Source organism: Leptosomus discolor, chromosome 1, assembly GCF_034619465.1.
Source record: "Leptosomus discolor isolate bLepDis1 chromosome 1, bLepDis1.hap2, whole genome shotgun sequence".
NCBI lineage: Eukaryota > Metazoa > Chordata > Aves > Leptosomiformes > Leptosomidae > Leptosomus > Leptosomus discolor.
In genome coordinates this window covers 165,655,066-165,677,229 of record NC_141391.1, presented here as the reverse complement: position 1 = coordinate 165,677,229, position 22,164 = coordinate 165,655,066, and the positions used below count along the sequence as shown (strand labels likewise).

The 22,164-nt window shown below is 40.6% G+C and overlaps 1 protein-coding gene across 2 annotated transcripts in view; it reads left to right on the top strand.

Moving 5' to 3' along the window:
• The window catches only part of CNOT4 (CCR4-NOT transcription complex subunit 4), an 82,680-nt gene extending 62,995 nt beyond the window's left edge, over positions 1 to 19,685 (top strand). Inside the window, exons 11-13 of one of the 2 annotated variants that reach the window (XM_086470535.1) lie at positions 297 to 794; positions 17,305 to 17,517; positions 18,290 to 19,685. In XM_086470535.1, the coding sequence (XP_086326661.1) occupies positions 297 to 794; positions 17,305 to 17,517; positions 18,290 to 18,591 (1,013 nt within the window). In that variant the 3' untranslated portion in view covers positions 18,592 to 19,685. The remainder of the gene's footprint in view (positions 1 to 296; positions 795 to 17,304; positions 17,518 to 18,289) is intronic. The other variant, XM_086470543.1, reaches the window with a different exon arrangement.
• The last annotated feature ends 2,479 nt before the right edge of the window (positions 19,686 to 22,164 follow it).

The following is a 22,164-nucleotide window of genomic DNA, read 5'->3' as shown; positions in this document are numbered from 1 at the left end:
GTTACTGAAATTGCTTATTTGACAAGGCTTTTCTGTGGTTCAGGAACAGGGCAGTTCTGCAGTTTTAAAATGCTATTTGCTAGTTCTACCACTTCACCTGAAGTAGAAATCTATGTCAGTTTGATCTGAAAATGGCATTCTAAGCTGATGAAAAAGGTGTCTTTGTGGAATGTATAAGAAAGTATTATGCAAAAGATAACTGACAACATATATTCAGATACACTGAGGGTGAAATTTTTATATGGATAAATAGTTAATAATTCTTGTTCTAAATCTGTTCCTCCCCTCTCCGACAGAAACTATACCAGTATCCTCCTCCACAGACTGGCAAGCGGCTTTTGGGTTTGGTTCCTCCAAACAGCAAGAGGACGACTTAGGGTTTGACCCCTTTGACATCACCCGCAAAGCCTTAGCAGACCTGATTGAGAAGGAACTGTCAGTCCAAGACCAACCTTCCCTCTCGCCCACATCTCTTCAGAACCCTACCCCACACACTACAACTGCCAAAGGGCCAGGCTCTGGATTCCTGCATCCTGCTGCACCCACAAATGCCAACTCTCTCAGTAGCACCTTTCCAGTCATGCCACAGAGGTTCCCGCAGTTTCAACAGCATCGAGCAGTTTACAACTCCTTCAGTTTTCCAGGCCAAGCAGCTCGCTATCCTTGGATGGCCTTCCCACGCAATAGCATCATGCACTTGAACCACACAGCAAATCCCACCTCAAATAGTAATTTCTTGGACTTGAATCTCCCACCACAACACAGCACAGGTCTGGGAGGGATCCCTATATCAGGTAGGTGAATCGAGGCAGCTGTGAATATAACTTAATTCCTGCTTTCAGCTACTCTGAGCCAGGGCAGGAGAAGGGAATAGACAGCTACAAGGGGTAGAGTGGTGTCTTTTGACTGTCATACTAGGTTTATGAACAGAGGGAGGAATATTATTTTAAGTAGGCCCTTTCCATTTTTTAAAAAAATGTATCTGGATGTTTAGCCTTGTAATATTGAGCTTTATAAGGAAGGTGGAGTATTCTGTGCCCGCTTAATTTTGTGCCAAAGCAGATTGGTATTTTGGTTCTTCAGTCTTGCCAGACTGGCTTTCCTCAAGAGCAGGCCCTGGAAGCACATTGTGACTTCCACGTTGACGTGCAGGTGCTGACCAGAGTTCTTGAAACTGCAAAAAAAAATTGTAACGATGGTAATTTGTGCCAGATGTCTTGGCTGGGTTATTCCCCCTTGCACATAACTGAACGGCTGCACAATAAAACATTCGGTGTTGTTCATTTCTGTACTTCAGATGGTCTCAATATTATGCTAATCTTTCACTGAATAGATGCTTGCAATATGTGTAAGAGGATCCATCCTGATTGTGAGAGTTGTGATGCTGGAGGAAAATAAATGTGCAGTCAGGCCAGCTCAGGCTGCCCTGAATGGATTGATAGGCTCTTGCAGCAAATGTTACAGCTAAGGAGCTAATTGTAACAATTGCCTTGATTAAAAATTAAACTTCTGGAGTTTGAAGTCCTTCCATGCTTCCGATTTAGCTTGGCCCAAACAGGTTCTCTTTTTCCTAACGGGAAAAAAAATTGTATTAAGTGTATATAATGAACTGCAGGTAGAAACTCTCTGTAAGCTCTTTGTAGTCTTGAGATGGAGAAAACTGCTGCTTGAGATGTTGCCACTGTTACTTTCTTTTCATGGGTTTTGAGAAGTACTAGCTATACTATAAGAAAGTGACCTAAAAAGTCACAGTGTGTTTTTGATGCTGCAGTGCAACATCTAATTTTGGCTGTTACTTCCCTGTACTTTGTCCTCTTTGAAGGCTTGTTGAAGCTACAATGCTGCTGTAGGGTCCTGAGGCTGACTCATGGTATAAACACTTGGTCCAGACTACAAATGCAAGTAGTTCAAAACTCTTTATACTGGCAGCAGCAAAGTTTTTAGATTAAAATAAATGGCTGATACTGGTCACACTGAAGCATAAACCAAAAAAAGCCCACCAAATTATTTTTGATGTGGAGTCAAAAATGCAGCATCTATAGCACTACAAATTGTTGCTTACTTTCTTCTAAACTACATAGAACTTCCAGGAGCGTTACAAGACATCAAGTTTTGACTTTACCCCTCAGTTCTAAAAATTGCTAGGTTGAGGAGCCCGTAACATGACTATCTTCTGGACTAGGGGGACCAGAAAAATACTGTAGTGTTGAAAAAGATCTGTTTGTAGTACAGGCTGATTCCAAGTTTGTGAAAGTATTCTTTAAATTGCATTACTTTTATTGGCAGTTTGAAAGTGGACCTTTTTGTGTTTGTAGAAGACTTGTAGATCCTTGGTATGACTTCTGAAGAGCCAGTTGTGTTGTGTTGCTTGATGCCCAGCCCATGCCATGTACTTTCTCCATATGTTTTAAGGCAACAGAGTTGATACTTAAGTATATCTTTTTTTGTATGCAACTGCTAGAACCAATTAATCTCAAAATATTTTTGGCAGATACAGTGCTAAAAACAGAAAATAAACATCTGCTGTAGTCTCTATGGAAAGTTCCCTTTGAGTTGGTCTTAATCTCTTGGTACAGAAAACATTGTTAGTTGCCTGGCTGACAATTAGCAGCAGTTGCTTCAATGCAAACACTTCTCAGCTGATCTATATGTCAGCTTTGATATATCTTGAAAAAGTGTCATTTGCACAAACACAGATTACTACTTTTTCTTTTCCTGTTGTCAGAAATCAGCTGGTCTCAGATCTAGTTTTGTTTGCTGGGTTATGGATTTGTATTATTTGTATGTTATTTAGCGCCTAGGGTTTTCTTTAGTGATCTTCAAAAGTATGAATAATTTAAAAGTCAGGAGATGCCCTCATACCTCTTTTTTGCGTGTCTGCTAACTTAATGGTTTCCAATTTATTGGTTATTCTGTCTTTTCAAATCTGTATCTAGTGTAGAGGTGTCTCAATGAATTCCTTTTATATTCTTCTTGAAAGAATAGCTCCTGTTCTTTATGCTTGTCAGTAGCAGGTGTATAATTACAGATTTTTTTCCCAGTTTCCTCATTTGATTTACAGATGCAGCTGGCTGGTGGGGCTGGGGGAGGAAAGTGGTATACAAGTACAGTGAAATCATGTTGCCTGGACTTCATTACAGTGCTTTGTAACAGACTCTAGCTGACCTGCTAGGAAGGCGGTGTGTATCATAATAGCTGATGAGCAGTATGGGGAGATAGTATACCTGAATCTCCTTTTTGTTAGCTCTTTTGTTAGTCTGTTTTAGAGTGTGTTAGAAAATGTCATTAGCTCGGCTGTTTCAGATGTAACAGCAGAAGAAACCTAGTGCAGGTGAAACTGCACATTCTGTCTTCTAGCAGAGACCCTCAACTGCTGTTGAAGTTGCATGTTTCCTAAGGTCTTTAATGACAATTTTTTTACAGGACTATGAATTCCTAAAGCAGCTAGTACTGGACTAGTCATTTTAAAAAACAAACAAACAAAATAATTTACTCTGCGAGTTTGCTCTATTTAATCAACCCTTTTCAACTTTTCTATTTCATTTATGTGAAAACAAGCAGATCTAACAACTTTTATAACTTCATATGAAGACAGTATACTATTTTATAGGCTTTTAAAATCAATTTTAGTTGATTTCACTGAGTGTATTTGTGGTTTGGAAGCTTGTATGAAGAAAATGATATCTTTTAAACTGCTGCTTCTGCTTTAGGTAGGCATTAGTATTCACATGGATTTGAAATGCTCATGTGACATGTTAAATATAATGTTCTGAAGCTACCTTTTGTTCAGTCAAGAAACAGAGCTGTGCTGTATTCATAACCCCACAGCTCCAGGTAGGGCTGTCTTCTGATGTGCACCAGATTGAAATGGATGGCCATAGGCACTACCTACTTTTTTTTTTTTTTTTTGAGCTTGGATTTAAAAATAAGCTCTGTATGGAATTTGGTAACCTATCTTTCAGAGAAAGTAATATTTATTAAACTCATTCTGCAGTTTCCAGTGAAATGACACATGATTGAGTTCATAATTTTACTATGCATATATTTGAAATGTGTCATATTCATCAGGCATAGATTTGTCCCCAGCGCATACTTAAATGAACTTTTTGATTGACTGATTCCCAAACTAGCTTTTTTTTTCTCCCCCCACCTCATGATTTTGCAAACCGTAGCAGATGTTACATGTTCTCATTGTAAGGGACAATTTAGGCTTGTTGCATGGGATGGATTATATGATTTATTGTGTGATTATAACTGTGTAGCTGTGCTTCGGGGGAAAAGTTCAGTGACTTCTTATTCATGGACAGCATAATTGTTGCTAAAAGCAATCTTACCCTAGGTTGTGTGCAATTTATCCTAAGAATACAGGACAGCAGCTGTCCTTTATTCTGCAGGTAATGCCAGAGGAAAGATCCACTGACAGCAATGTGGGGGGTTGTGTGCCTTTGTTATTATGTTACTTTAGGATACCAGGAAACTCTTTTTGTAATTAGATAGCAAATACGCCGACATCTTTGCTACCCTACTGCCTGGTGGTGTGTTCTAAAATAATAGGTGTAGTGTTGGATTTGTGTCTCAGATTAACAGTGTTGTTTTGAGACAGATGCTTATAAAGTGAGATGCATGCATTTCTCATATAGAAATATTTAGTTTTATTTCTTGAGTGTACTGTGTGGTTGATAGTAATTTATTTCATTACATAGAAAAAACCATAAGAACAGATTCACAAGGCTAAAAGTATGAGGGGAAAAAATTGTAAATGATGAGTCCTCCTTTCCCATCAGTTCTGTGCAAGGTGAAGTACTTGATATGTTGAAGCACTGGATGTTACTTTATTAATTTTAATCATTATTCTGAATATAATTCCAAATGGGAAAAAACTTAATTATAAGAACTTTATCCATTCAATAATAATGAGATAGTTTGAAATTTGAACTCTTCCAAGGCTAATGCTACAGAATATTCTATGCATGTTCTTCACACATCGATCATTGAAACCCTTTGAGTTGGAAGGGACTCACAAGGATCATTGAGTCCAACTCCTGCCTCCACACAGGACAGCCTAAAAATTAAAGCATACATCTCAGAGCATTGTCCGAATGCTTCCTGAACACAGACAGGCAATTTATGTATATCATGTGTATATTAGAAATCTAGGAGCAAATAGTCAAGTGGACACAGACAGGTAGGGGATGAAAAACATTTTACTTGTTGTCCTTGAAGATAACAACTGTAAAATCCTTCAAGTTATTTCAGCCATAAGGCCTATTGATGTGGAGATTGCAGTAGGCTTCTGTGAGCTGTTCCTGAAACCAAAACAGAGGGCTCGAATGTCTTAAGTCTTTGTAGTTGAACATAATTGACAAATCAGAATTTTTGTTCTCTCAAAACCTTTTTGTTTTGATGTTGTGGCTTGTATCTCTTGAATATGCACGGCCTAATTGATGGAATTATGTGTATTTAAAAGTGACACAAAGACATTAAGTAGGTAGATGGCTCTATTGAGTTTGGGTGCCACCCAGCAGTCTTTGTGGTAGTGATGTTGCATTCCTCATCAAGACACTGATTAGCATACACATTTTTGAGTCTTGCCTGCATTTAGGTTTTTGTGAAGCAGTGGCTGGTAGCGGGACAAAGCAATGAAGGTTATAATAAGAAGGTCCAACTTCTTCCCACTTAGTTTAAGTCCTTAGCTCTTCCATATGTGAAGAACTTATGGTGTTGCATCTTCTTCTGCTTGAAATTTTCTGTTCTCTGTGCCCCAAGCTATTGAGCTCGTCTTGAAATTCAGATCCTGTCTTGCCTAATGCTGCCTTTTGGACATTTTAGTAAAACAAGGGAAGATTCCTGTATGTTGTCTATGATCATATTGTTCAAAAGACTTTAGACCACAGAGAAAGATGAGATATCAGAATTAGCATTGACATGCTCTGCCTTTAAAAGTCCTTGTCCGACTTCATATTTTCTCAAAATGTAACCTCATTTCCATTTGGGACACATTTCTTATTTGACCTTTGTCCTTTTGACTTTGTCTTCTCTGTGGGTTGTTTCTTAGTGTTTGATTGAACAAAAGAAAACGTGGCTTGTTTTATGCAGTCGAGGAACAAAAAAAAAAGAAATACGCAGCATAGCAGCCAATACTTTTCTGTGGTCTTGGGATAATAATTTGGTATGGGGTTTTGGGGGGTTCTGCTGCTACTACTGTGCCTTTTCAAAAGAGGGTCTGGCCCATGTGGTATTGCTGTTGAATTCAGCATCTTGCAAAACCTAAAATTCTCCAAATGCTGTATACAAAATGCATTTAATCCCATACCCTAGCGACAGGCACTATGACTTAAACAGTGCTGCCTCACATCCCTTTATTGGGATGCAGTGGTTGAAAGAGCATTTTGCTATGTTTCTCCTCTTGACCTGATAATATGTGAAAGTCTAATGCTGGTATTAAGTATTGATGGCCTTACTCTTAACAGTAAGAGATGCATTAGTCCGTTATTTTTTTTTGTCCTAATCCTCTAAAGAGCATGTTCACTTGATGGTCTTCCTTGATGTTTGCCTTTGACAGCAGCTGGACAGAAAGCATGGCAGCTGAATGTCATTTTCTCTGCCCTGGTTAAATCTATGGCTGCCTATAACTGTCTCTGATTAGGTATAAATATTGAAAAATAGGGCATCTGGTGAAAATCTTGGCTATACAACTATTAGTTGTAGATGCCACTTGTGGCACTTCTAAAGGCCTGTATCTTTCCAAAGTGCAGAGCAGGTCCTCTGAGGAGTGGATGTGTTACGTTGATACCAAGGTCCCTCCTCATTTGAAAGCAAAGGCCACTGCTTTGAAACTCTAAAATGAAAAATACTGTTTGTAAATGACCCTGAGCTGTTCCAGTATTGTTTTTACTGACCCTGCATAGACCCTATGTGTCCTGTTTTCCTCAACAAAGATGACTGTTCTTAGTGCAGCCTTTGCCACTGCATGTTTTGTTCTTCTCGTCAGTCCCTGTGCCCGCTGCATCCTTGTTCTTTCCGTGGAGAAAGTGGGCCTCTACCCAGCTTCTTTAGGAGGTGCTTTGTGTCTGTGTGTATTTCCCACCCCCAAAATTCATTCTTTTATTTCTCATTGTAACTAATTTTCTGTTTCACCAGTGAACTGTTCAGCACAATATGGAACAAATTCAATTTGAAGATCAATTTTTGGCTTGCTCACTTCTGTTGGTCTGGAGGTGTGGGTTGGTTTTGTTTTTTTGTTTTTTTTTAATGCACCCAGGGTGGTGCTCCTGGGTTTAAAATTAAGTAAATGGAAGCGGGATTTCAGATTAACTTCCAAAATATTATGTCAGTGTCAAGTTTGAAGTCACACTGTTTGAAATCTGCTATGGATATTCCTTATCCTACCTCTGGTGTCTTGTCCCTTAACCCCATAGACTTTCTACATTTACTACTAGGGCCTGTCGTCTTTAGCGTAATCTTGTCACAATCTCAGAGAGAAGTTCATCCACAGCACCTGTCCTTTAAGTCCTGCTCCTTCTCCATCTATTCCAAAATCTCATCTCACACACGCCCCCTTCCCTCCCAGTGCCTTTTCAGTGCTAATATTGAAACTGTTTTTAAAACCCTGTGGAATTTTTTCTTATGATTTTATAGGAGATATGTTCCAAATAAAGCTGAATATATAAATATCTGTCCTGATCTCTGGCTTAATTTTAAGCTCTTACAAATTTATTAAAATCTTTGATTGTAAGATTAGTAGAGATGGCAGTGAAAGACAGTCATCCTGCTTTTTTGAGTAGTAAGATGGCTATTTTTAAATGTGTATTTTTATTTTGGAAGAAGAAAATGTGAAAAAAAAAAAAGAAAAAAGTGTAAAAAAACCCCACAAAACACAAAAAACAACCAACAACAACAACAACAACAAAAAAAAAACAAACAAAAAACAACCCCACCACCACCCCAAAAACTCTCCAACTTCTCTTGGCTGAATACATTAGAGGAATGACAAATCTCATTAATGCTGCTAGACTTGAAATAAATGTGATGGTGTCTGAAACTGGTGGCCTGAGTGGCTGGCCCAATTTGCATTCTGGGCCATCAGTCCTGACAGCTTTTTGGGTAACTCTTCCCCAGAAATAGGGGGAAACAAGCACATGGAAGGTATTTCACATCAAATTTCCTGGCTGTTTGTGTCTGTAGTAGTGTCACCCAATGAGCTTCAGCTGCAGTAAATATTGGGGTTTTGCCTGTGTTTTAGAGATGGAAGACTGCATTTATTGCTTATAGAACAATAACTTCTCCCTTCCTCTTTAGGGCTGGTTCAGCTAAAGTTATAAAGGCTGGTTCCTTTCATAGGTAACCTGTGAGATCTTGGAATGGCTCTGCAGTAGTGCAAGAGGCAGCTTTGTTGGCTGATGTAGCATCTGTCTCCCTCTTCTAGTAGGCAGATGCTTAGCCTTGGGGTGCTGTGTTCTCTTGGATGCTTTGCTGAAATACGAACTGGCACTTTAAAATATACAGTAAACCACTAGCATGAGTTAAAAGATGTAATTATCTCAGTGCTGTTAAAAACCTGGGATTTTTTCCCTTTAAAGACTGGAAATTAGTACGCTTCACAGTGCCATCTGTTAGTAGCAATGTCTAACGAGAGGCCTTGGGCACGGACCTGGAAACTTTAGCTGCTTCTGAGTTGGGTCCAACTCACAAAATATTAGTTGTGACTGATGAATTTTAGCAAAAAGCACAGACAGTTCGTAGGCTTTCTGCATAAAGACGTTTTGAAATGCACCAACTTGAAGAACCATTGAGGGAAGGGCAAACATAATCTTTCTAAAAATTGTGTTGTGGGAGGAGCATAAATGAAATATCCTGAAGGGGTAGCAGCAATTGAAAGAGCAGCTTTACAAAAAAGTGTTTCTCCTCCCAGCGATACCAGATCACATTTGAGGAGAAAAAAAATAAATCTGATCCTTTCCATCCTTTGACATCTCTTGATTCCTTCTAAATCAGCCTCGTTTGAACTTCAGCTTGTTCCCAAAGGAATTATTTTAAAAGTGGGTCACCTCTCTTGGAAGACAGCATTTAGTAATCAGAATTAATTCTTGTCATGGAAGGTTCGTTTTCCTTCTCAGCTTTCTTGCAGTTTATCTAATCTTCCCACAGAATGATTGAAGTATCTACAAATATACATCAGCCTTGATTGTTACAGATGTGGAAAAATTAAAAATGAGTTTATAATTTCTCAGTCTGCATTCACTGTGCTAATGCTGGGCTCCCAGCCTTGGTCAAAGGATTGGTTGGGTACTCCTAGAATCCAGAACCTTCGTAACTAGATAGACTCTTGCTAATTATTGATGTAGCTTTGAAGGTCTGATTTTTCTTTGCTAATTCTAGTTGTTGCTTTGGCCATAGGTCAAAATCCATATATTTTGGGTTTATTTATGCATGTATCTGTGCATGTACCCGCAAGTACCCTTGTACACGCAGAATCTTCGTTTGAGGTCAAAGGTTGTTTTTTACTGACAGATGGGGGTAACCTGGTGAGATTGACCTCTGATGCAGGATCTAAGAGTAAGCAGCAGATATGCTTAGGTTAAAATGAACTTTGTTTTCTCAGATGAATGGAATTGCATGTCTTACTGAGCTCTTTAACCAAACTGTTCTGTATGTAGGATTTGGGTATCTATTTCCTTCATTTCAGTATCTGAAGTTTTTGTGCACTCAGTTTAGGTTTATGTTGATATTTAAGATTATCAGTGGCAAGAGCTGGCCATTTTCTTATGGGGTCCTTTTTTGGATTTGAAGCATCTTAGCTCACATGAAAGAGGTTATTTATTGACTAAGGTGGAAGCATTGCAGAATATATTGTGGGTTTGTATGCAAGACAATGGGCCGCAACTTGATTGAAGTCCTGCAGTTCACTACTATGCGTTTTTAGCAATAAACAATTAAAAAGTCAATAATAAAAAATGGTGGGATACTGTGGAAACATCTGATAGGAAGTTAAACATGTTTTCAAAGCAAGTTAGAATCTCAATTTGAAATTTGCTTATAGCTTAAAATTAGGTTGCTGGCTGTGTTAGATTTGGTCTCTTGAGCTATGGTAAGTATAAGGCAATCACAAGAACTCCCCAGAATACTTAATGTAAAATTGCTTTTCTCAAACTTAATAAAGTTCTGACACTGTACATACAAGCAAATATGAATCTTCCTACTGAATATCTAACATGAGCTGTCCTTTCACTGATGTTGTAGAAGGGATTTCCCCTGAAAATAAATTAAATTTTCTGACTCTTAACACTTTAGTCACAGAAAGCTTAAAAATTGTAGTGTCAGATCTTCATCAAAAAGGAAAATTATTTAGAAAAAGTTACTTTCCCCTTTGAAGTGTATACTTAGAGTTCAATCTGTTCCTTTTCTACTTGTGGAATTAATATAACCATGGAAATCAATGTGGAATCAAGATAAAAGTGGCTGTACTTGTGTTATTTTAAAGCTGAGGTCAGACTGATGTCTCTTTACTACCAAAGCCAATTTTGGGGGGGAGGGTTGAGTGGTATGTATGTATGTACATTTCCTTTGATTCCCCAACTCTTGGAGCTCATGACCATAGGACTTGAAATCCGCACTGTGGCATGACACTTAGAGCTGTTTCCATGAATTGGAAAGTTGCTTCCCATGTGTGGAGAACGTCAGTGAGGTTTTCAAATGTTTCCTTTAAATAGCTTTATCTTCTAGTGCTTCTGTCACTTGGTATCTCCCTAATATGAAGTGGCTACTTGTATTCTGGACGGGCAACGCTTCTGTTTAAATGTGGGCAGACCTGATGTTCTTGAATCTGCCAGTGATGTTCACGGGCCTCTGTGAATGAGTTGAAACTTCACTGTTTGGTTTAAGCATTGTGGGATTCCTAGAAATCATAGATGCACAGAATCACTGCAGCCTGAGAGCAAATCCTTAACTGTAGCATTTAATTGGGGTTTTACTCACATTTCTAAAAATTCCATGAGTGAACAAGTTTATTATTCATATTAAAGTGACACAGGTACAGTTTTTATTATAACTGTTCTGTTGATGGCTAAGTATATAAGCTTTGGATGAAAGGCTTTTGAATTTATCTAATGTGGTGGGCATAATTTCACTTTAGGATATGGCAAATCGAGGAGGGGAGAAGAGAGGACAGAGTGAAATATTGGACAGCTTTTTGCAAACTAGAAATACCAATAGTGGAAAGTCATTTTGAGATGAAAATAGAGAAGTCCCGGTTGCTTCTTGGAATAGGGTAATAGGCTGTTTCACGGCAAGCACAGATTATCTGTGGTATCTGTGCAAATGGTAGCACAAAGTGCAGGCAGGGACTAACAGGGATGTCGCTGCAAAGGGTGTGTTTTCTGGTGGCCCCATTTGTTTCCAATTGAGTTGAAAGATTCCTGATGAACTCCTTGTTAGTCTTTCCTGTTCCCTTTTTTCTTCTTTTTGTACCACCCCTGCCCCAAGCCCAACTTTGTACAGTGTCCTTGAAGATTTCAGAAGGGCCTTCTTCCAAGCAGGTGATTGCAATAGCCAGTCCATTGCTGAACACAGCTTGATAGTCTCTTCACTACTTTTGTTGCTATTCTCTGTGGTCAGGAATGTGACATTGCTAATAAGTTTATTTTTCTCTTGTATGATGGTTTTGTTCTGAATTTTGTGTGCTTATTTGAAACTTCTGTAGCACTGCTATGTGCCTTGGTCACACACATCGCATATTGATGGGCTCTTAAACAAGAAATAAATAATTGCAACCTAGATTTGCAGGACTGCTTGCTTTTCAGCAAATATTTAGGAATATTTAGTCCTAGAATATTTAGGGCTTAGGGCATAAACATACTTAATGGTTTTACACAATTAGTAAGAAATCAAGCTCTTGTAACAGCTTGGAATATAATTTTGGCAGAGCAAAGAAATACACTTGCTTTATACTTAATGTGATAGTCTTGTGATCTTTGCTGTTAGTTGTATTTATTTAAGCATGTACTGTGTGAGTTTTGATATGGATTTGACCATAGATTTGTATCGGAATTGGGGCAGTAATTTGAAATTATTTAGTCTCTGTAGGACATCCCTTTTTGTGGGCTTGTCTCCCACCAAGTAAACTGTAAGACATGCTATCCTGTTACCCTTGATATAAAAGATCAAGTGCATCAACATCACAAATGTGGTGCAACCAAATCTGAAACACCTTTGAGTCTACATGGTGGTGTCATTTGTGAGGATTTATGAAGTCACAGAACAGCCTGGGTCAATGCAGCTGATGCTTGTGCAAACATCTTCAAGGTATTGATTATGTACAACAGAACAGTGTTTCTCGCTTGACCATGATCCTTTTTGCTGTGTCTCTACCAGTACACGCTGCTTTGCCTCACTTGAAGGAATGATGTTAAGGCATTGCAGGTAGAGGATACAGAAGTAACACTACCAGACTGTCTGGTAGGATGTCATGATGGGGCAGTGATTTTATTTAGAAATTTGTTAAATGACCAGCTTTTATACAGATGAATGTTCAGGCTTCTCCATTATATTCTATTTTAAGCTAGCCTTTAAGTGTTTTTTTGTTTAAACTGAGTAGATGGGTAAAGTTTGTGGTGACGATTTTTTTTTTCCTTCCCTTTGCTCATTTTAAGCCAGGGGTTGACTTTGAAAATTTTACAAACAAGTGCTTTTATTTCATGTTGGCATACTGCCTCAGACACATGAAAAAGTTCAGTGCTAGAACTGTGGGAGCTGTTGACCTTTGTAAACACAAGTTTCCGCTAGACCAGATAGGGTTAGGAAATGGACATCAAGGGAAGACTTGAGTTCAGGATGTGTATTTGAGCCTGTTTTTCATGTGAATAGTGATGTTTTCAGTGCCGCTTCACCAGGTTATTCTCTCAGAGACAAAGCAAGGGCATGGTGGGAGGAATTTCCAATTTATCTTGGTGTGTAAAATCTTCTCATTGCAGTCACCTAGGTTTTAACTTGCTTTCTTTTATGTTCTCCCACTGTCCGTGGACATACTGCTTTAAATTAGGATGAGGCTATGGAAGGAGATGTTCCCACTCCTTCAGAGAGGGAAATAGTGGTGTATTGGCTCTCATGCCCCTAGGTTATGATGTCCAGCTGAGAAGCCTGCTAGCTAGTCAAAAAATTACTCCCTTCAAGTTCAGAAGTAGGGAAAGATAATAGGTAAATGCCCTTTTTAGTAGAACTGTTAACTGAGAGCTAACCTTTTCTCATTTTTAGCTATGGTACTAGCTTCATGGTGAAGCATGAACTTAATTAACAGAAAGGACAAACTAGCTGAGGGATGAGTAGTAATTTCTTCTGAAGATACTTTCTTCAGGTGGTGGAAGTAACTCCTGCCTCTGGGGTGGACTTGCATTTTCATTTAGGCTCTTACTTAAAACTTGTCAGACTCCGGCAAGGACATGCTCATTTAATTGTTTGGTTCGGGTATTGCTGTGTGGTGCCTGGAGATTGCTCATGTACTTGGGTCGCATCGGGAGTTTTTTCTAACTGGGTGTTTTACCTATCATAGCCAGTAACTGAGGCCTCGGGGCACAGTGCAGGGAGTATTGTAGAGCATTGCATTCTCTATTGATCTTTACTTTAATGCCTTGTTGCATCTTAATCCCTTACCAGATCCCAAGATCCCATGTTACAAGAATAATTTAATTGCAGCATTTCTCCTTAGAGGTTGGGAGTCCAACAAAGCTGTGAACCTTTGGTCACGTTTGGGGTTTTGTGGTTTTTTGGGGTTTGTTGTTTGGTTTTGTTTTTTGGGTTGTTTTTTTCACTCTATGCATTTATTAGCCAAGCTGGAAAACCTTGTTACAGACACCTGAGTAATATGTTGCTTGCTTTTTATGTGGTGTCAGAGGTCAATGTTTTTGTCATAGCTTGCCTTTCAGCCCCACAAACCTGGCTGGCTGGGAGAGACAATAAATCCTGGAATTCGCAGTTTTGTCACTTTTGTACCCAGGAGCACAAGATTTTAATAAACTTCCTTACTGCTAGCAAGTACTACTGTTTTTATAGATACTGGATCCTTTAGGCCTGCCTTCTCTTGACTTCTGTGATTGCAAGTGGATTTTGTACTGACATTTGAGATAAAGGACAGTCTTCCTCTGATTCTTCTTATTTTCTTTTGTTCTGTATTAGAGAGGGTACACAGCAATGGTGCGCTATGCCAGCCTCACAGATTGTCTCCTCACTAAACAGTGCCAGCCCTTTCCGTTCTATGAAAATTGTGAATCTCAACTGCTTGCTGTCTTTCTAGACTCTTAATGTGTGCTGTATTATGTCTTTTTAAAACAGAGTATAATGTGACAAAATTATGTATATTTTCTTGGCCCAAAGTGGCCTAATGCCTTACTACGTTTATTTTCCTATCCCATTCCTTGTAAGTATGACATCTTGCTGGTTTTAAGACTTACTCAGTGGCATGTTGCAGATGTGTAGTTTACTACACACACTTATTTTCTTGCACATAAGCTTTGAGGGCATGTTGAGGGTTAGTGATGTCTGTGATTAAGATCCTGTGAGCTGCGAATCCACAAGCTCGTGATGTATTGCGATGAGTATGTTCACTCATGTGTGGTCCTAGTGAGCATCTTGTGCGTGCTTTTTGCATTGTAGCGGAAGTGAGTAATTAAACTGAGCTGCATTTCTTTGTACAAGCTGTTGGAAGCAGTGGTGAGAAAATAAAGTGGAAACTAATGGTGTACCATGCAGAATCTGTTGCACAGTTATTTCTGTGATGGTGAGCTGGCTACTTTTCTTCCAAAAAATGAGTTCAGAACTGGTCTCAGCTAGGTTTATGGATGTTCAAGAGAGTTATGAGCAATTACCTATCAAGGATATTTCTGACTACTACTTTTTAAAATTTTGATTATTTTTTTAACCCCAGGATCATAGGTTTGAATGAAAAATGTATTGCACCAAACTCTGTAAAAGAGTTTGCGTGCATTAGTATTGCAAAGAAAAAAGTGGGAGCTCTGGAGGAAAGAGGAAATAGATTTGATTTACAGTAGGAGAAATGAAAGTAGAACTGAAAGCCAGTTGTGCACACTGTGGCTCGATGCTAAACAAACACAGAACAAATAGCTGATAAGCCTGTGTTTTTTCATGCAGAGTAAACCAAGCCCCACAGAGCACATTGCTGCACGCAGTGTGTGGATACAGTCACCCTTATGTCTGGAGGCTTGATTGCATCTGTGTGCTAAGGTGTAACTAAAAAAGCTGGTCTTGGGTTACTTGCTTCAGGCAGAGTTGCAGTTGTGTTACTGCTATTTTTTTCTCCTGTAACACTTAAAATTTGAATCTTTAGATGTAACGTAATGCATGTGGTAACGGGCAGCCTTTCGGATTTACTTCCACTGCCTGCTTTTTGGGCTGTCTTTTCTTTGTTTATGGGAGTGCTTATGAGTTGTCTGTCTTACCCAATGGAGGTACTTCACGCTTGTAACCTCTGAGGAAGAATGATTCCCCAGCCTCAGCCAGTGAGTGAGAATAACAGCAGTCGACTGTAAACCTTCCAGAGTCTGTGGTCAAATGTGTTCTGCACACTTGCATAGGCACAGAGGATGATTTTCGCAGTACGCTCTTTGCGCCTGTGCTGTTATTCCTGTCCAAGCTCCATGCGCTGCACCACTCTGTCTGGCCGCAGACGTTCTGGGTGTCAGCTGCCGTCCTGCTACGTCGGACATTTATGCATGCAGGTGGATGCTTGTGCTAGAACAGCTTCATTAGGCATGCAATTAATGAAATTAATGCATTGCTCCAACATTCGTCATAGGCAAAGTGGGTATAGCAGATTTGCATAGTCATTTGTTTCAAAGTTCAGTTGGTAACATGGACTCTGAGGTATGACTTGCTGTGATTTGTGATTGAAGCTGCTTGCTGTAATTCTGTACAGAAGCAGAATCTTATATGAAGTTTATTCTAAAAAAACTCTGGCCTGAGGAAGGACAGTTCTGCATGAAAGCACAGGATTTCAAGAACTTGCTTTTTTTTCTCCTCTCTGGTTACAAAAAGGTGATTGTTTGAGACATCAGTTCTTTCTGAGTGGTCAGCTTTACAAAAATTGCCAAGGCAGGTTTTGGTAGCAAGCGAGACTTTCTTCTCTTTCCAACACAGAGTTGCGAGTTAGTGATATCCTCTGATTTTCCATGAGGACTTAAATCTCTTCCGTTGTTGATGAAGTAGCAGTATTATGGAATTATCTTGCTGTAGCACTTCTGATTGACAAGTCGTATTCTAGGCTGTTGTCAAAAAAAGCCTACTGCCAACGTACCACCCAACACTTTCTTTTCAAATATACTTGACCACAAGTTAATTACGACTTTCTCTATTGGCTGATGAATACTAGGATGCTTGCATGAGGTTTGTTTTGCTTTGAGATACCTAAAGCAGGAGATGGACCGTAGAACCTGATTGTTCTAGATAGTATGATTTAACGTTTGTGTTCAGGGCCCATTTGCTGTAGTGCTAATAGCCACGTTGTCCTGTTGTCCTTTTTCAATACATGCCCTGAAACATTTAGGCAAACAGTTGAGACTTGACTGTTTTGGTGTCCAGCTGATTTGCCTCTAAACAAAGTTTTGAGGATGTTGCTGCATCGGGAATTATTCTGAAAGGTCTCTAAAGAATTTTCACTACTGTTCTTCAACTGCAAGAGGAAATTGCACTCTCTCCAACTTCATGAGAACCTAATTGCCATTTCCTTCGGAAGAACATCTGTAGGGCTGTGAATGAGCAAGCTGTAACAAAACAAACAACTTTTATGATATTCCTCCGCCTTCCTGGTTCCTCATGTTCGGTTTCTATTGCAAAGCCCTACCTAGCCTTTCTTCATTTTGATATACCTCAAAGAAAACAACCCTTTTGAGCCTGCTGCCTATTAATAAAGCAGCCGAATTGGGTTATCTAGCTTGCAACAGAGGTATTCTCATAAAGGATCTGGTGGGTTTTCCCCTATTAGAAATAGAGGGAGAGCCACTGTGCCCTTGATTATTTGAGTCTCTGAACTGAAAGAAAAAAAAAAGGGGGAAATATGAATTGGGGGAGGAGTTAAATCTTTCTCCCACTCCCTTACACTTGGTTTAAAACCTGCCAGCCCCTCTGAGTAATTAATCAATCATATAAACATTGACCCTAGTTTTTGGACAGCAAAAGTATTAAATGCTTAGTTTAAAAAGTAAAAACAAAATCCCATACCCCACCACAGAAGGACATCTGTTTCTAACTTCAGCTTTTTATTTTTTTATCTTTCATTTTTTTTGTTGGTAAATCTCCCAGACAACAGCAGTTCTGTAGAGAGTTTAAATATGAAGGAATGGCAGGACGGGCTAAGGGCACTTCTACCGAACATTAACATCAACTTTGGTGGACTGCCCAATGCTTCTTCCCCCTCCAACGCCAACCACAGTGTACCAACGTCCAACACTGCCACCACCGACAGCCTGAATTGGGACAGCCCTGGCAGCTGGATGGACCCCGCAATCATCACAGGTAACCGTTTCTCACTCCTTCGGCTCCGATGGCAAACCATCAAATGGGTATTTGGCACAAACTGATTTACATCTGGAAAAAAGAAAAAAGGCAGTATGCGGTGGTCTCTTCCAGCTTCCATCCACAAAACCTCAAGGGTCCAGGAATTTTTATGGAACTGCTAGGTATAACGAAGTGTCACTTTAGGCCTTTGCAATGCATGCCCAGGACCTTTGCAGGCAGTCAGGCGGATCAGTGCTTATCTGTAGGGTCAACGTAGGTGTCCCTTCTGCTGGATGGCATGTCCGGTATGTGCGCCGCCGGTCCTGAGGCACTGAAGGCATTCGCTGGACTTTGTTATTTAAAAAGGGACGTACTCCACTTGTTTATAAAGCTCTCTTTTATAAGGCTGTCTGGTTGTGTTTCCCTGTCAGAGAGGCTGAAGCATGATTCAAGCAGGCAGAGTAGGTGGTGAAGCATGCAGTGTACTGGTGGTTTGGTGTGGTGAGGTCACGTCAACAGGGATGCAGTCCTTGCGCAGGATGTTTGATAGAACAATGTGTGTTTTATGAAGTGCTCTGAGGGGGAACTTTCTGCTGTCTGGATTTTAATGTTAAGTGTTTTGCGGGCAGGGTAATTATATATAATAATGTAAATTGCACTCTCTGTACAAACTAATCATGTTTTCTCACTGTTGCTCTTTGTTAGGTTAAATTGACCTCCTTCGTGCTCAGCTTATTGCTTCTGCTCTGACTTGCCTGTATCCCTGTTTTTTTTTTTCTTCTCTTCATAGGTATCCCAGCCTCCACAGGAAACAGTTTAGACACCCTTCAAGATGACAATCCTCCACATTGGCTAAAATCTCTTCAGGCCCTCACAGAGGTGGACGGCCCCAGTGCAGCGCCATCACAGACGCACCACAGTAACCCCTTCGGCACACAGATCCCTCTGCACAGAGCCAGTTGGAATCCCTACTCTCCTCCTTCAAACCCCACCAGCTTCCATTCCCCACCTCCAGGCTTTCAGACAGCCTTCAGACCCCCCAGTAAAACCCCCACAGATCTACTACAGAGCTCAGCGCTGGATCGTCATTAGGAAAGGAGGAAAAAGAAAAAAAGAAAAATAAAACCCAAAACGTTAGAAATGCAGGAAGTGTCCCACCCTGACTCCTCCCCATGCCCACCTACTGTTCCCCATCATATCTTTCTTTCTGAAGAATCCAGTTCCTGATCAAACCTCCCCCCCAAATGCAATGCCATCACAGGGTCATGACCATATCTTTTCGTTAAGTTTTTGCTGAGCCAGTGTTTGAAATACACTGTTTGAAATATTTTCTAACCATTCTAAGGAAAAAAAAAAGAGAGAGAGAGAAATCAAAATCAAAATGCAGTCTCAATGCTTAAGGAGAATATTACTGTCTTACGTCTTTTGCACATGAGTATTTCTGCCTAGTGGAAAAGTGTCAAATCTACAGTAGGGGAAAAAATGCGATGCAGAATCAAATGCAGAAACATGAAAAAGGTATTTAATTTAAATGAAGTTACTGAACATGTGGGGCAAGCAGTGGCCTAGCATTTATTTTGCATTCAGTGTGGCACTACACAGAGAAATTGCTATGTTTTTTTTTCGAGAAGGGGATTTTATTGTGTCAGAGTTTGACATGAAGTGTGTTGAAAGACAAAACAGTTATAGCTATGAGTAACTGGCATGTTGCTAAAGAGTGGTTTAAAGAGGGGAGAATAAGATTTTTCTTTAATTTTGGCTTTAGATTTAAAGTAAACCTTAATGTTTTAAAAGTATTCACAGATTTAATACCTAGCCTATACGTAATATAATTATAAGCAGCTGAAACACGAGTGATATTTACTTCAGTCTTTGTCTCCTCTGTCAGTCTCTCTTTCTTTTTTTTAAAAAAACAAAGATTCACCTAATTAGGGCACTCTGGGATAGCACTGCATTGGGGCCACATGATCACCATCAGGAGCAACCTCTGACCTCCTCTGCCTGCAGCTTTTACTTAACCCTGTAGTTTCTGGACGTTTGTGCAGTATTGAAAAGACAGGAAAAAAGAAACAGATAAATAAACATGGTTATAACCTGATGCTAAAACTAAAACCAAGGAAATGTACCTCTTTCTTCAGAATTAAAACTAAAATCTTAAATAAAACAGAAAACTTGATGATGACTTCGTGATGCTTTTAGTTTTTTTTTTTAAACCTGGATTTTTAATTACTACATCTGGTAAAACTGTATATCGTTGCGTGTCTTTCTTTTTCCTGTTCATCTAAACTGGAGCTATGTTTTCGTGGAAATATTGCTTTGCACAGTGACCTCTGTGTTGAAGGGTGGAAAAAGCATACACAACATTTTTAAAGGGATTCTGTTGTCTTTTCTCGTGGCAACAGCTAGAGGCTGAGTGTCTGTAGCCTTTATTGGTGGTATCTTTTTAAATCTGAAGCATGAAAAACTTGTTTATATTTTCTGAATTAACTGCCGTGGCACTGGGAACAGATAGCATGCAATAATGTGTCTGAAAGTGTGGCCGAGAATTCTAGTTAAAACTCCGTTTCCATCAGCATCCTTGCTTAAAGCTGTAAAACATTGTCACTGCACAACAGGGGATGAAGAGCTCTTAAGGCACAGAAGGTCTCCAAAAAGCTCTTAGACTTCCAGCCAGAGAGATTTAAAACCAGCAACCTTGTGATTGGGATGCTGGATTGACAGAGCTCATGAGGATGGCAGGGAGCCTCAAATCCTAGAGGTGCCTGTGCGGAAGGATTTCTCGCCTGGTGTGAGCCATATGGTTGAGGCTGGCTGCCCTCCGAAGGTGTTTGCTGCTGGCAGGGGAAGGAATTCACACCGCTGGACTGTGGGCACCTAACCCCTGTTGCGGGGAGAGGGCGGCGGGGCCTCTCTTTGTCCAGGGAGTGGGAGCAAGTCCTGAAACGATTGCTGGACGGGGGAACCAGGCATTGAATCTACATAAAGCGGCTCTAAGTATCCTGCTTTGTAACACGGCGGTTGCCTGCTTTTGCCCTTCTCCTCCCTGCGTGGCGGCTTAGCGCTGTATTTACCGTCTGCGCTACGGAACCGCGGGTACCGCTTCTGGACGGGCATCGTTGCTGCAGATCAGGCGTGTGCCGTGGGTACTTGGGAGAACGGGAGGATGTGCGCACCCTTTGGTGCCTCCCTGCAAAGCAAGCGATGTTTTTTTGTCACCCGCTCAGCCCCTGCTCAGACCCCTGCTGTAACTGCTGGTGGTGGAAGGAGAAGCACTGCCCGCTGGGACTGCAGGCTGGGAACGTCCCCTCCTGCGGCAGTGCCTGCTGCTGCCCCTGGCGCTGGGGATGCAACCCAGCAGGAACAGTCTGTTGGAGGTGCTGGTGAAGATGGGCGTTGTTGTTGTTGTTGTCTCTCCTTCCCCGTTTTTGCGACAGACTTTTTTTTGATCTTTAAGGCTTCTCTTTTAGAAGGGTGCCCTTCCTGACCCTAAAAATAAGCAAGCCTCCAAAAGCAGCTGTAACTGGTTCTTCCTGTGTACCACAGCAATACCTGAACCTGCTGCCGCCTTCGATTCTTGATTTGTCTCTTTGTCGCGGTTTAGGCTGTGCTGAGGGAAACCTGTGCCCGTGGTCTGCTACCACTAGGGAACAGGCTGCGTCCGCTCCTGAGTGCTCTTAGTCCGTGCTGCCATACAACAGCTTGTGCGGTTGGCCTACGGACAAACTCTTAGCCTTCAGGAAAAAGTTTGCAAGTAGAACGATTGTTCTCTTCATAGTGCTCCACACCGTCCCAAAAGATTTCTTGATGGGAAACGTTGGTGGTGTTACATTAAAATATATTGGTGTTCAGGCTGATGTGTGGGGGTGCAGCTTCAGCCTCTTTTATCTGCTGTCTGATGCGGATTCCTGCATCCCCGGAGTTGGGAAGCAACCTGGCATTTTGCTCTGTTCAACCTTGTGGAGCTCAGTTAGTTTCTCCTGAGGTTTTTCTTGTTGATGTGACAAGAAATTCTGTACAGGAACCTTTATCGAAAGGAGAGCATCCATGTGTCTGTTTTGTCCACGTGATCATCTCAGTGCATGGTCTGTTGTTGTTTCATATATTGTACAGACACTTGCAGCTCTTCCTTGCATCATGTGAAGAACAGTGCTTGACTAGAAGGCTGGTGACGCAGGACTAGCAACGCATTTGGTAGATGGCGCCTGATGGAGATGAAATTGCAGAAGGAGGATGGACCAGACTCCTCCAAAATGGATATGCATGGGTGTAGAGGGAAGGAGCTGCTAGCTGTGAACGTGCTGGTACCAGAAGTTGTGTTGCACTTTCAAAGAATTCTCAGTTCAAGCGTAGTACTTTGAGGGTCAGTAGTGCTGGACTTAATATTAAGTGCTCCTGGCTGTTTTTTTTTTTTCTTCTTTAATAGGAGAATGATGTTTCTCTGAATTACAGCAAGGAGTCTAATGTCACCACCTTCTAGTTAAGGCGAAGAGCCATTACATAAATTCCTTGATCCCTTCCTTTGATAACTTCCATTTCCTACTTGCAAGTAAAGTGTGACCAAGTACGTGCCCTTGTAAATGCAGTGTCTTGACAGGGCTGCTCTAACCGTGCTTAAAGCACCATTGCCAATTTCCTTGGCAGTTTTTAATCATGAAAGTAAGTTTA